The sequence below is a fragment of the Strix uralensis genome, chromosome 4 (genome assembly GCF_047716275.1).
Source record: "Strix uralensis isolate ZFMK-TIS-50842 chromosome 4, bStrUra1, whole genome shotgun sequence".
In the NCBI taxonomy this organism is placed as follows: domain Eukaryota; kingdom Metazoa; phylum Chordata; class Aves; order Strigiformes; family Strigidae; genus Strix; species Strix uralensis.
Window position 1 is genome coordinate 72,702,122 of NC_133975.1, and position 14,395 is coordinate 72,716,516.

Here is a 14,395-nt window from a genome sequence, read left to right on the forward strand (position 1 = left end):
ACATTACTTAGGTGGGATAAAGGTCTATCAGAACACTACTTTTAAATTCATGTTGTAAAACTTAAATCAGCAGACTGTTGTGGAAAACGACCTCTGAAAACCAAAACTACTCTAGTTTTTTGAGGTTAAGATCAGTGGCATTTTCTGGAAAGCAATAGAAGTGAGCACTTATATTTAGATACAAGCATACTGTCTTAGGCAGAATGGCAAAAACAATGGGTTTGCAAGCTATGTTTTGTTTTCCCAAATCTAAATCTTTAGTACGCACTTTATTGTGTCTGTAACCCATGAAACTGGCAGACCATCAGGGTGGACTTGAACAAATACGCTCTTTTATTAAGGTACTGGAAATCTGGCATTAGCATGGTGCAAGGGAGATAACTGAAAGTGGTAGGACAACCTGCTGCCATCTTGGATGGCTCTACTTGCTAAAAGAATAAGGTGTTAAAAAAGTCTAAGTTTAGTAGAAGTTTCAGAACCACGTACAATGGGACTGGTATCACAGCAATACATCTGGAAGAATCACCATAGTGAAGAAAAGACAAGAGAAAGACCCTGCTGGGTAAAGCCCTGAGCAACCTGATATAACTTTGAAGGTTGCCATGCTTTCAATGGGGTTTAGACATCATGACATCCAAGGTCCCTCCAGCCTAACTTTTTCCATTATTTCTGCAGAGGTCTAGAAAGATCCACTTCTGCCAATCAAGTGTGAGCAATAACAATAGAGGGGAAAAAATAGGAGCACAGGAGGAACATGGTTTGGATGAAAAGGGAAGAGTAAGAAGGTGCAGTATGAACACTGGCGGACCATCCAAAAAACAGGAGTTGATAGAAACTCTCTGGATCTCGGCAGAGTAACCAATGCAGGCTGCCAATAATAGCTTGAAATATGGAGACCTTTCCTTAGAAGATGGATGAGGAATGCATGAGAGTTTCTGTCTCAGAGGAGTCTAATGAGGGACTGACCAAAGATCTGAAGGTAGCGGGAAACTTGGATGAATTGATGAAGTTCAGGATTCTGCAGAAAAGAGGGAATGAGGCCTTGTAGAAACAACTGTTTTCAGAAGAAACTGATGTAAGGTACTTGGTCGGTAAGATTGCCTGGAGGGATACACACTGGAGAAGAAATTCAGGAAAGTTGGAATCTTTTAGAGGAAAGAAAAAGTATAACTAAAAATTATCTTAAAACAGGAAAAAAAAATGGATGTCTTTAAGACTTTTAGGTTGTCATACCACGATTTTTTTTTTTAACTGAAAATGAGTTATATACTAAATAAAAACAAGTTGCTATTCTTTTAGTAGTTACACAGCATTATATTACAGTGTTTACCTACTTATTTATCAGTTTGTAGTTTAGAAATCTCATCATCTGTTTACTGGGTTTTTCTAATGAAGAAAATTACTTTGCTTTATCAAAGTAATTTTTTTAAAATCCGTGTACAGAACAACCATAGTGATAAACTAGAATAGTATTCTCAAGTTATAATTTTGTCCTGTTGATATCTGGGTGAAGGACTCTTGCTTTCTAGGATAAGCATGATGTGGTGGGTTGACCCTGGCTGGACACCAGGTGTCCACCAAAGGCGCTCTATCACTCCCCTCCTCAGCTGGACGGGGAAGAGAAAATACAACAAAAGGCTTGTAGGTCAGGATAAGGACAGGGAGAGATCATTCACCAATTATCATCACAGGCAAAACAGACTCCACTTGGGAAAATTAGTTTAATTTATTACTAATCAAAATCAGATAGGATAATGAGAAAATAAAAACTAAATCTTAGAACACCTTCCCCCCACCCCTCCATTCTTCCTGGGCTTAACTTTGCTCCTGATTTCTCTACCCCCTCCTCCCCAGCAGTGCAGGAGAACCAGGAATAGGGGTTGCAGTCAGTTCATCACCCGTTGTCTCTGCCCATGGGAGACAGTCCTCTACAAACTTCTCCAACATGAGTCCTTCTCATGGGCTACAGTTCTCCACAAACTGCTCCAGTGTATGTCCCTCCCACGGGGTGCCATCCTTCAGGAACAGATGGCTCCAATGTGGGTCCCCCACGGGGTCACAAGTCCCACCAGCAAACCTGCTCCAGTGTGGGCTCCTCTCTCCGTGGGGCCACACGTCCTGCCAGGAGCCTGCTCCAGTGTGGGCCTCCCACGGGGTCACAGCCTCCTTTAGGCATCCCCCTGCTCTGGCGTGGGGCCCTCCCTGGGCTGCAGGTGGGTCTCTGCCCCACCACTAACCTCCATGGGTGCAGGGCACAGCTGCCTCACCATGGGCTGCACCATGGGCTGCAGGGGAATCTCTGCTCTGGCGCCTGAATCACCTCCTCTCCCTTCTTCGTCACTGACCTTGGTGTCTGCAGAGTGGTTTCTCTCACATATTCTCACTCCTCTTTCCAGCTGCAATTGCTGCTGTGCAGGTTTTTTTCTCCCCATTCTTAACTGTGTTATCCCAGAGGCGCTACCACCGTTGCTGATGGGCTTGGCCTTGGCCAGCAGCGGGTCCAACTTGTAGCCGGCTGGTGTTGGCTCTGTCGGACATGGGGGAAGCTGCTAGCGCCTTCTCACAGGAGCCACCCCTGTAGCCCCCTTGCTACCAAAACCTTGCCACGCAAACCCAATACACATGCATTTAAAGAAGAAAAATAAGCTTCATAGACATCTTTTGTTGGATCGTTATTCTAAATGTAAATAGACACATTTTTCCCAGGTCTTTAGCACTTCACTGAATGGAAAAGAATAGCTGAAATTTCTTCTTCATTTTAAATAAATACTAGTTTAATAGCTCTGATGAATTGTTAAATCAGAGTATTCATCTTCTCCTGTGTCAAAACAGTCAGAATAAATGCAAACACACTTTTATTAGTTTCATGAATTATTCAAACCATTGTTAAATATGAAGAAGATGTTGTTATTCGCTGGTTAAAATATGTGCAGCTAAAATAAACATCCATATTCTGTTGCTGACTCAGCAAATATGTCAGCTGTAATGTTAGCTGAGAAAAAGAAGAGTATTTAGTTAGATTGAATTGCAGAAAACTGAGTAAGCCTTATTAGCTACACTTGTTTTTTGTGAAAACTAAGAAACATCATTGAGCTGTTTTAAGCATCTCTGCCTCACTTTTGCTACGTGTTCTCGGTAAGTCAAAGATCTGTACTATGTGACATAATTTTAAAATAAAGAAAACGGCAAAATCTAACATAGAAAGTTAGCTCATCCTTCAGTCATGCCCATTAGAGAATAAAATATAAATAAATACCCCCAAAGCATAATTAGATTCAGACACTGGAAATGTTTCCTGGATTTATGGTGAATCTACAAGTTACGTATTAACCACAGGAATTCTCCAGTGCTCCATTTCCATCCTGCTTGCAGTCACACATGGAGGGCTGCTGCTCACACGGAAGAACTGCCTTCAAACTTTAGGTTAAACAGAAAACTAGAGGGAGAAAAAGATGTTTTCTTAATTTGGCAACTCAAGTTCTGAAATTCTGAAAAAGCTAGCAGCATTAATATAGCACAGTCCCAATTTTCTACAGTTTTAGGGACCAGCATAAGGTCTAAGGACTGCATATTGTGCATTGCTGTCATGTGACATGTAAGAATTGTAACATGTATGTGACATATAAGAATGGACACCCTTTATGCAAGTTCATGTTGTACTTTTAACTTAAGTGCATATTATATTTAAATGGTGTAAGGAATAAAATGATTCATTATCAGTGCAATAAGAAGCATTATATATTAACCTTCATTATGTACATATCCTGACCTAGATGAGGTTCAAGGAGAGGTTTGAAAGAGCGTAGTTGATTTTGCCAGTTTTTGTAGAGAAACATGAGGGACAAAAATTATTATACTTTCAAGTTTTTGCTGAGCAGGCAGCAAAGGCTGGCACTGCTGGCAGAAGGAAGGCAGGTACCAAGAGTGGTGTATAGTGGAAGTGTTGCTAAACTGATAAAAGCTAAGCAATGAAAAACTTAGAAGTTAAGACAATACTTTTGTAATGTTTCCATATTAAAAAAAAAAAAAATCTTTTGTACAAAGAATCCCCTTGTCAGTATTTGGCATCTGTTAAAATCTTCACTTTTTCTCTTGGTCCCCTTCCTTGTTGAAATGAATTATGTGATTTCAGTTTATTCTCTGGTGAATAATATTTACCACAGGTGACAGTGTCTGCTTAGAAAAGGACTGTATCCAGGGTAACTTGTTTTAGCTCCAGAGGACTGTGGTCCCTCTGAGTCAGGAAAGAGGTTGTAATTGATGAGAAAAAATAAGAAAAATCATATAAGTACAATAGCAGTCTGTGTTCAGCATGCCGTGTTCATACAGGGTCCAGGAAGGGTTGTCTCTATCTCCTTCACATGAATGAGTACATTGCATTCAATAGGGGGAAAAAAAAAATTTTTTTTTTTTTGTTCAGCATCTCCTTTCATGATCTCTCTTTTATGGACACCAGTTAATAAAAAATAGAAAAAAAAAAAACAAACCACTAATACCTAGATGAGATAATTACAATGAGACACTTGAAAAGTAAAGTTAATTTCTCTGGGCTGCATATTTGCCTGTGTCAGGGCTGGGAGCAGCCCAGCATCGTGTCTGTGTTTCCTCTCTCCATCCCAAGCTTCAACTGGTCCCTGGCACCCTCTCTCCTGGCTATGCTGTCAGCATTGGTTCATAAGCTTGTTACCTAAATACCAGCCTGTCTTTCCTATTGACCTGAATACTCTGACCTGAAAATTGCTTTTATTCCCTAATTGCAGGGAAAACATGTGACACCACTGTCAATTACTGTGAGTGCAACCCCTGTTTCAATGGCGGATCCTGCCAAAGCGGAGTGGAGGGATATTACTGCCACTGCCCCTTCGGTGAGTACTTCCCTTTCCCTATTAATATTTCTCCAGTCTCTATTTATTTTTGCCTGCATAATACCAAGGATATGTATATGAATTCCAGTCCATGGGCAGGTGTTGGTCATCTCCTGTCCCCATCCTCTGCATTTTCCCCAGCTACAAGAGGGAGAAGCCAATATTTCTGCCAGCAAGGCAGGAGATGGAAGCACGTGGCATAATGTGGGGGGGTCACTGTGGCTGCTGGGGGCGGGGCATGCCAAGGGTGCAGAGCAGTGCTTGCTCTCCTGCCTAATAACAGACACTTTTAGGAGAGCTGAAGAGTAAGACCACTGTAAATAACATCAGTATTCTTACATCCAACGCACTTGCAAAGTTAAATTAGAAAAAGGGGCTTTGGGATGATGTTGAGCAGAGAGGGCTTGGTTTTCTTTTGAGAAATTTGCATAATTTGTCAAAATATCTATAAAGCAAGAATTAGAGAGCACCTCCATCTTTCTCCAAGTGAGGAGCACCTCCTTTAATAGGACAGGCTGAGAGAGTTGGGGTTATTCAGCCTGGAGAAGAAGGCTCCGGGGAGACCTTATAGCAGCCTTCCAGTACTTAAAGGGGGCTACAGTAAAGATGGGGAGGGACTCTTTATCAGGGGGTGTAGGGATAGGATGAGTGGTAACGGTTTTAAACCAACAGAAGGTAGATTTAGATGAGATATGAGGAAGAAATTCTTTCCTGTGAGGGTGGTGAGACACTGGCACAGGTTGCCCAGAGAAGCTGTGGCTGCCCCCTCCCTGGCAGTGTTCAAGGCCAGGTTGGACGGGGCTTTGAGCAACCTGGTCTAGTGGAAGGTGTCCCCTGCCCGTGGCAGGGGGGTTGGGACTAGATGATCTTTAAGGTCCCTTCCAACCCAAAGTATTCAACGATGGTGATGATGATGATGATTAGATATTGGCACTGTTATATTTAATAGATTTGGTTAAGAGAACCTGACTGAACCAAACCAGCTTTGTTAGCCCACACCAGTACTTGTCCACTGTACAATTTATTGTATGTTAATAAAGTTTTGAGTTCCAAAACCAGAGTACTATTCCAGAATCAGAGAAGCATGTACTAGTGCCAAAACAGTTTAATAATTATTAAAATTTAATTATCCCAAATTGAGCTTGTGGAATGAACCCAATAAAGACATAAAACAACAGAGTTATTTTAAAGTATCATGATATAATTGCATCAAGATTGCTTCTGAATGCAGATCAATCCAGAATTGTCATTGTTCATATAGAAAAGCATGAGAGTAAATGCAACAGATTAATCAAAAAACAGATAAACCTGAGAAATCAGTAACAGTGTTTTAAATCTCAAATGTTTGAAAACCCTCACACAAAAGTGTGGTTCTCAATACGCATTTGTAACTACTTCTGAATACAGTTTCTACTAACATGTGGAATAACTTCTTTATTCTGTTTTATTTCCTTTGTTTTACGCTTCCTTGGAGTTTATTAATTTCCTGTACAGTCATAGTCCATTGTAAATGTAACTAATATTCATAAATTAAATTTTTTCTCATTGTCGCTGCAGTAAAAACAATCAAGGGAAATTATGTGGCAGACATCTGAAAAGAAATATGTAGAATGCACCAAAATATTCAGATCAATAAAAACATAAGAAGACATAATAATTTAATCACACATATGCTTGTATCATAAGTATAAAAAATGAACCACCAATTGAGAAACAGTTCAGATAACAGCTATAAGGAGAAAAATAAACTGAAGTTGCAATTTATTTTCATAACTGGATTAACAAATGCCTGATGATAATTAACAACCATATCTGACATAGCTGTCAAATGTGCTTTTTATTGTTTTCTAAAGAAACCATAGAGCTCAATGAAGTGTACTTTGTTTTTCAGTAGATGTAACTGTCACTTGTAACTGAATTTATAAGTTTAAATATATATACTTCAACACCCACCAGTGGGTAATAGGATTCTTCTGTTCAAGTTGCATATTTTTAATCATACATTAGAGGTTTCTTAAAGAGCCTGTGTACCATAGCCATGTCTAGAGCACATCAATATTTCGTTTCTGCAAGAATGCACAGTGAGGAAAAAAGTATTTACTTTTCATTTTTCAGGTGTTTTTGGGAATCATTGTGAACTGAACAGTTATGGATTTGAAGAGCTGTCTTATATGGAGTTTCCCAGTATGGATCCAAACAATAATTACATCTATATAAAGTTTGCCACTATAAAAAGTAATGCCTTAATGTTGTATAACTACGATAACCAAACTGGAGAGCGAGCAGAATTTCTGGCACTGGAAATAGCAGAAGAGAGGCTGAGATTCTCCTACAATCTTGGCAGTGGCACATACAAGCTTACCACAACTAAGAAGGTGTCTGATGGACAATTTCACACAGTTATTGCCCGGAGGGCTGGAATGGTAAGAAATGCTAAAATGAGAATTTAAGACAAGTTCAGCCAAGTCACTTTGGCTTCCACGTGAACTCAGAGGAACATATAATTAGTAACATTGTGTTTGCTAGCAGAACCTCCAACTTTGGAAAAAACCTTCCTTGTTTCTGTCTTACTCCAACTGACTCAAAGATCTATAATGGTTTGTTTAGTATGATGACGATAAAGAATAATTAAAAAAACATGTGTAATGCCCTGTACTCTAAATGTGAAAAATGAGAGCCAGGAATAATTAATGAAATAAATTACTACACATGAGGCTAATTAACTGATGCAGATTACAGGATTGATTATCAGGGAAGGCTAATTAACCATAGCAATTACAAAAAGCCTCAGAATAATTTTTCTCAACATTTGGAAAATAGAAGCAGACAAACTTAAAATTCCAGAAGTCCCTGACCACCTTGAGCTAGTTCAGAGATTTTACCAATCTCATCAGACTGGAAGCCTGCTTTTTTCTGTAGCATACATGTTAAAAGTTCAAAGGTGCTACACTGAGAGGGTTTTCCTGGGGGAAGGAGGGAGGTTACCTTTTTTTTTGTCCCCCAGAAAGCATCTGAGGGGAGGAATTCTGCCAAAAACAGGACTGGGACAACTGATTGCCATATGCCTGGTACTCTGACCCCTCACCTGCCTTCATTTTTTTTCCAGTAAATGTTTTCTATTCCTCTTCTCTCATTTTTTAATAATATTTCTAAAGCAGAACATAAACCAAATGCTCTTTGAGTTCAGGCCAAGCTTTTTGATTCCACAGTGTTTGAGTTAGAAATGAAACCGAATCTATTTGCCATACATAATCAGTAACTATTGCCCAACAGCTCCCTTCTCAGGCAGAAATGGCCAGCATACATGGAATCCCTTATTCTTCCCATGTTTGAAATTAAAGTCGTATAAGAATAATATATGGCTGGGGCTCCACATTTTGTTTTATATATTTCAAGCCAGAAGTAGGGAATAAAAGAATAAACTGTTCTACCCAGTGTGGCTCCCTGAGTCCTTGTAGAGGTTTCCCATCATGAACTGCTGCAGAAGGCAGTGCTGCTGAGATACAGCCCTTTGATATTTTTAAGCTGCTCTGTTCAAAGTGCCCTACTGAAGAGCTTCAGGTCCAGGGTGAGATGTCCATAGGCACAAATGTCCCGAGAGCAGCAGAGGGATGTGTTACCTTATGGTCTGGGGTTCTTTATAGGACTAGGGTGTCTCCTGACCTTCCTGAACGGTGCTTTTTTCTTCTCTCTTAGAAAGTCTTGAGCCTGAATCTGCATTTCAGTTGCATAGTGCAAGACCTGATTTCTCCATTTACTGAAGGGGGGATGGTTTAGTCTTCAGCTAGCTTTGCAAATCCATTTTGTGTGTGTGTGTGTTCATAGAAGTTACACATCCAAATAAGATGAAGGATAATTGTGATGTTGATGACTTTGTTTTAACGTGCCTTAATATCAACTACTTAATAATTTGCATCACAGCTTCCAAACGGTAAAGCCCAAAAGTGCACCTAAATCTTGCAAGACACCAGGTTCCCATTTTAGCAACTAAATTAATGTGGTATTTCTAATGATAAGATTTAAGTGGCTGAGTATAGGAGCACACATTAAAAATTGCAACAAATAAACAAAATACACGGAAGAAAAAATAGAGCAGGAAAATGTTCTACTTGTAAATATGCCAGAGGGCTAGACTATAGAAGAAGAGATAACATTAAAAGGACTATTTACAGAAAAATTCAGTTATAAATGCTTCAGGCGGAAAGCAAACATTTAAGACAACCTATACCTTTGTATGATTTTTTTTTTTTTTTTAATGTTTAAACCTTCTCGGTAATGTCAGCTGTTTACAAACACAGTATGTGAAAAGAATCGCCTTTGTCTTAGATATTTCTGCTCTAGGAAAAATGTCTCCCAGGTGTCCAAAAACTGTATAAAATAGCCTCCCTTCAGGATTTCAAATCTGTCATTTCCTACAGCACAGTGGGATTTTATCGGAAACTGGTAAAATCATTAAGTTGTCAGTCCTGAGCTATTGCAGAGTGACAGGATAGAAAGTCTCATAATGCGGCAAGGTAACTGTAGAGTAATGCTTAAGTAACAAGCAGGAACATTTGACTAACATTAGAAAATAAATTGTATGAACTCTGGTCCAAGTAAAATATATTCTCAAATATCTAGCCCTTCAAGCTGGGGTTGTAGCTTGGCTTTCACAGCGCATAGCGATGTAAGTTAGGGAGATTACTCTGATTGAGCTAAGAACAAAAAACTCATTTCATTTTTTGTTGTTCGTATTCTGAAGGAAAATATGTATGCGTGTGATGGCATACAGACCAGCCAGCTTATTATTCTTTCTATGAATTGTTTCATTTATACAGGGCTATAATCTACTTTGAAACTGCAGACTGACGTTTCTCAGGAGAAGCAGTTTGCTCATTATGTATGGAAAGAAATTCAAGATAAGCTTTCATGAATAACAAAAAATTAAACAATTTAGACGTATTGTAGGGCATGGTTTAGGGCTAAGAGCTATGCATTTATTTGGTCAATACAATGCATCAGCTCACAGTATGTATTTGGAAATAGCATGGACAATCTGGGGGGGTTTCAACAAGATGTTGTTGGTGAATGTAGTTGCAGGCAGGGAAAAAAACCATTGCAGAGTAATGACATACTGATAGCTATTGCTGTTTGCTCAGCTCCTGTAGAGTAATCTAAATCAAAGTATAGACCAAGGCATTTTTAAAAGTGACGTTTGATTTAAATTTGCTGTAAAACTGTACCACACATCTAGTTGGAACGTGAGAAGCTGATACGTACAGTTTGGAGATTATGTTTATTTTTCTGAAAATTTGTTTTAAGGAATAACTAACCTTCAGGTTTGTTTTTTTTTTTTTTCCAGCGCATCTGTTATTAATAAATCGCTGTGGGGAAAATTCTTTGCTAAATAAGGAATAAAATAAAAACTCCTTTTTAAATCAGCAGGAATTATTTCATTATTTTAGTGAAAGCTTTGGTTAGAGTTTTAGAGATTACAGATAAAAGTGCCATGATTCACTTTAGTGTAAATGACTGAGATGGGTAATGAGGCAACCCCGTTGTCTGGGGCTTGGTGGCTTGGAGATAATAATAAAGAGGAAGACTGCTCTAAGTGCTAGTGACACCTGGTACTTCTCTGAATGTCAGCTTGTTCCCACTGTAGGTATCCATATGTTCACCATTATCAACGTGGAGCAAACCTCCCTTATGACATATCAGCCTAAGTGTTGCCTTAATCAGGTCTACTTGGTTACTCTTTGAGTATTATTGAGTGGTTGGTTACTATTTTTAACTAGTGATCTCAGTGTTTGTACTCCCAGCTTTTGTAACATGCTTTTTATCAAGTTCAAGCAATATGTTTAATGTCATGGTCAAGCCCCTGAAGAAATGCCCTTTGTGTTTGGAGGGAGCAGCTCTGTGTTCAGATCAAGAGTAGGATATAGTATGAGCCAAAATAGCTGCAGTTTCAAGAAGTAAAGCAAACAAACACAAAACAAACCCTACCCAAATCTGAAAATTTAGTGTTTAACTGATTCTCTGTATGAAGCGGTCAATTAGCTCACTCTCTGTTCATATCCACATCTTGGTATTCACTATATTGATGCAGTATGTAGTTGATCGGTGGCTCTGGGGCACCCTGCAATCCTGAGTGACGTAGTAATATACAAATACTCCATTCTAGCCAAGTCCTTGATATAATATGTTTAATCTTAAATATTTAATGTGCTTGGGGACTACAAGCTTGTAATATTTGGCATATTTGTGTGTGTGGCTTTTGCAGGCAGCATCACTGACAGTGGATTCCTGCTCTGAGGATCAGGAGCCAGGCTACTGCACTGTTAGCAATGTTGCTGTTTCTACTGACTGGTAAATAATTCTTCATTTTGTGGGGGTTTTTTTGGAGTAAAATGAAAAGTAAAATGAAAATCACCCTCTAAAACCAGAGAAATTTGGAGTACATGCCCTTAGCGCAGCCTCAGGCAAGGGATAGATACTTCAACTGCACTCCTTCAGAGGCATGCAAAGGCAAGGCTCCCAAGTGTCATTTTCTCCCATCTTTGCAGAAGCAAATTAAATTTTTTACATGTACTGCTACTTTCTAACTCAGGCTAAATTTCTGCGTGGAGTTTATTCATAACAAGGAGTTTATTCAGAAATCCCCAGTTCTCAGCTCTGTCCCCAGGCTCTGGTTGGCACACAAGAAATGTATGGCCATGAGTAGCCTGCACTGTAGTGCAAACAGGGATAAGACTTACTGCCTAATGCTATGAGATTTCACTTCATAATCTAGAAAGAGTTAACAAATCAGAATATCAGATGCTCATAATTACTGACAACTTGTAAATCTTAGTTAGACAGTAAAACACAAATGTATTTGATATAATCAACTGGCTCTTAAATATACAGCACTACTCTTTGACAGTTAAAAGTTCTACAATATTTAGTACTACAGATCTTTAGCAACTCCTTTTACATTTTGAATCGTATCTATCTTGCCAAAACCAGGCTCAGACCCAAAATTTGACTACTCTAGTAGCACCTATATTTCACTCCAGTGTTCAGTTTTGGGCTTTGATCTGGGGTCTTTATTTATTTATTTATGTAAACTGCACCTCTCATTTCCTATAAAGGTGTAATAAATAGCATCACCTGATCACTGCTTTCTTTAAAAAAAATAAAATTGAGTAATTACTTTGACATTATTTTCAGTAATTTCCGGATGTCATCTTTCACAGTTTTAATTTCTTAAACATTGGCCAGTACAGAGAACAAACCTTATTTATCATGTTTACTGTGACTAACTTAGAAGCCTTTCTGTCACATCATTAGATCCTCTTTGGAGATAAAATAATTTTAATCCCAACAACTTTGGGTAATTTCTTACAATAATCACAATCATATTTCCTGTCACACGTGGTTTCTCCACTAGCGAAGGTGTTATATCTTTGTAAAATAATGAATCCATCTTCCAGCTATTTAAATATCATCTAAAATTTAAATAATTGAGTAAAAAACCTTATTCATTATGATATCAAGCATGCTGCTCAGTCAAGTGAATAGAACATTTAACATGTAATAACTGAGTGTGAATTTAGAGTCATACCTATTATAACGGTTAGTTCAAATGCTACTGATCTCCCCTTCTAAATGTAAAATGTAAAGTTTGGAGGAGGAATTTTAGCCACAAACCGTAGCTGGTGGCTACAGTTCCTGTGTTGTCATTGCTATGTTAATGTCTGATAGTGATAAATTACTTTTCTGACTCTCTTATAGGACTCTCGATGTACAACCAAATCGAGTTACTGTTGGTGGCATCAGGTCTGTAGAGCCCATCCTTCAAAGGAGAGGACAGGTGGAAAGCCATGATTTTGTGGGCTGTATAATGGAGTTTGCAGTCAACGGACGTCCCCTGGAGCCCAGCCAGGCTTTGGCAGCTCAAGGAATCTTAGATCAGTATGTCTGCTATATATGGTATTAAATGGACAGCGTTTACAACAAAGGAAGCTGTCATGAAAGTCAGACACTATTCCATTCAGACACTATCAGATAGTTCTTATAAAAAAATTACTGTAGAATTTATTGTAAAGTGTGAAAAATGTATGAAGAAAGTGAATTTGGATGAAAGGTTCACAAAAGATTACAGCGGCTTCAAAAAAGCAACATCATTACATTTCTATTGCCAATTAATATTAACTTGCTTTGCAGGCTGAAATAGAGGAGCCCTGTTACTGGGTTTCTTCATAAATTCCACCTGGGTTTGACTGTACTCATGCTGTTTGCTAACCCTCTACTCCCTCTTATTTCTTTTTAATCCGCAATGTCTGTTCTATCACTTTGCCTCTCAAGTATCACTGAATTTCCCTCATATCCTCCGAGCAGTCTTTCAGAAATGATGTACTATCTGATTCTATTGGTTTTTCCATCTCAGTATTTGAAGTCACAGTTGTAGCAATAATGTCAGTCTTTCGTCCAAATTTGCTATCTCACCCTTCCTCCTTCAACCCCCAAGTTTGTGCTGTTCGTTGTGATATGAAGTCTCTGGAGGTCTGTAGCATAAAAAGCACCTGAAAGAGTTTCTTCTTCTCTTGCGTAACAGATAATAGGAGTTTCACTGCCTCTGTATTCCTTTCTCTTTCGTAAGACTGTTATAACTTGATGCTGAAAATTGGAATCTGTTTAGAAACATGAGCTGTTTATGGGGAAGAGCCTCTCAATTTTTGCATCCCTGGAGGGAAGAAAGGGAGTATCGTTCAAATGCAAGATGCTTCCCAGCACATTTACTCCGCTTATTTGTGCGCACATTCTTCTGCATCTACTTTTCTGATTGGTTCCTGATTTGTTTCAGGTGTCCCAGACTAGAAGGCGCTTGCACGACCAGCCCCTGCCAACATGGTGGCACCTGTGTTGATCACTGGTCATGGCAGCAGTGTCACTGCAAAGATGGACTGACGGGAAAGCACTGTGAAAAATGTATGGAGGGGCTTTTACTGTCTTTCTCTTTAATGTACACCTAAGTATGGTTTAACCAAATGCCATTAAGAGTTTATTTTCAGGCGCATGGGATAATGAATTTTATAAAATAATGAAAACAAGCAGCATGCTTGCCCCTTAAATAATTTTGAAGGAAAGTGTCCACAATGGACTATTGCCCTTTCATGACCTAAAAATAGCAACAAGTTACATATATTTGTTTTCTAGTTTGTATATCACATTTCAGGTAACTTGCACTCATTTAAAACGACTGCTTCCCAACAATGTATAATCAGTAACTAAAGTAAAGCTATCCTGTAGGAGGGATTTGTCTGCAATGGAGAGGTAAGAGGGTAAGGGAAAACCCTTCCCTTCGCATAAACATTGTGTGCATATGCTTATGGCTTCTCCAAACTGTAGGCCTTTTTATCAAACGACCATCAGATTATATGCAAGAAAATATGGTAAATGTAAATGAAAGCAAGCCATTTACACTCTGGGGTTATTAACTCGCATATGGATAGCTCTGTAAATCAGTACAGAATTGTCTAGGAGAGCAAAGTGATTTATTTTCATGTAGT

At 38.8% G+C, this 14,395-nt stretch overlaps 1 protein-coding gene across 1 annotated transcript in view; it reads left to right on the forward strand.

Moving 5' to 3' along the window:
- Positions 1–14,395, forward strand: part of FAT4 (FAT atypical cadherin 4) — a 151,477-nt gene that overhangs the window by 123,660 nt on the left and 13,422 nt on the right. The window contains exons 10-14 of the mRNA XM_074864950.1: positions 4,761–4,865; positions 6,981–7,288; positions 11,125–11,210; positions 12,618–12,797; positions 13,690–13,814. Of these exons, the coding sequence (XP_074721051.1) occupies positions 4,761–4,865; positions 6,981–7,288; positions 11,125–11,210; positions 12,618–12,797; positions 13,690–13,814 (804 nt within the window). The remainder of the gene's footprint in view (positions 1–4,760; positions 4,866–6,980; positions 7,289–11,124; positions 11,211–12,617; positions 12,798–13,689; positions 13,815–14,395) is intronic.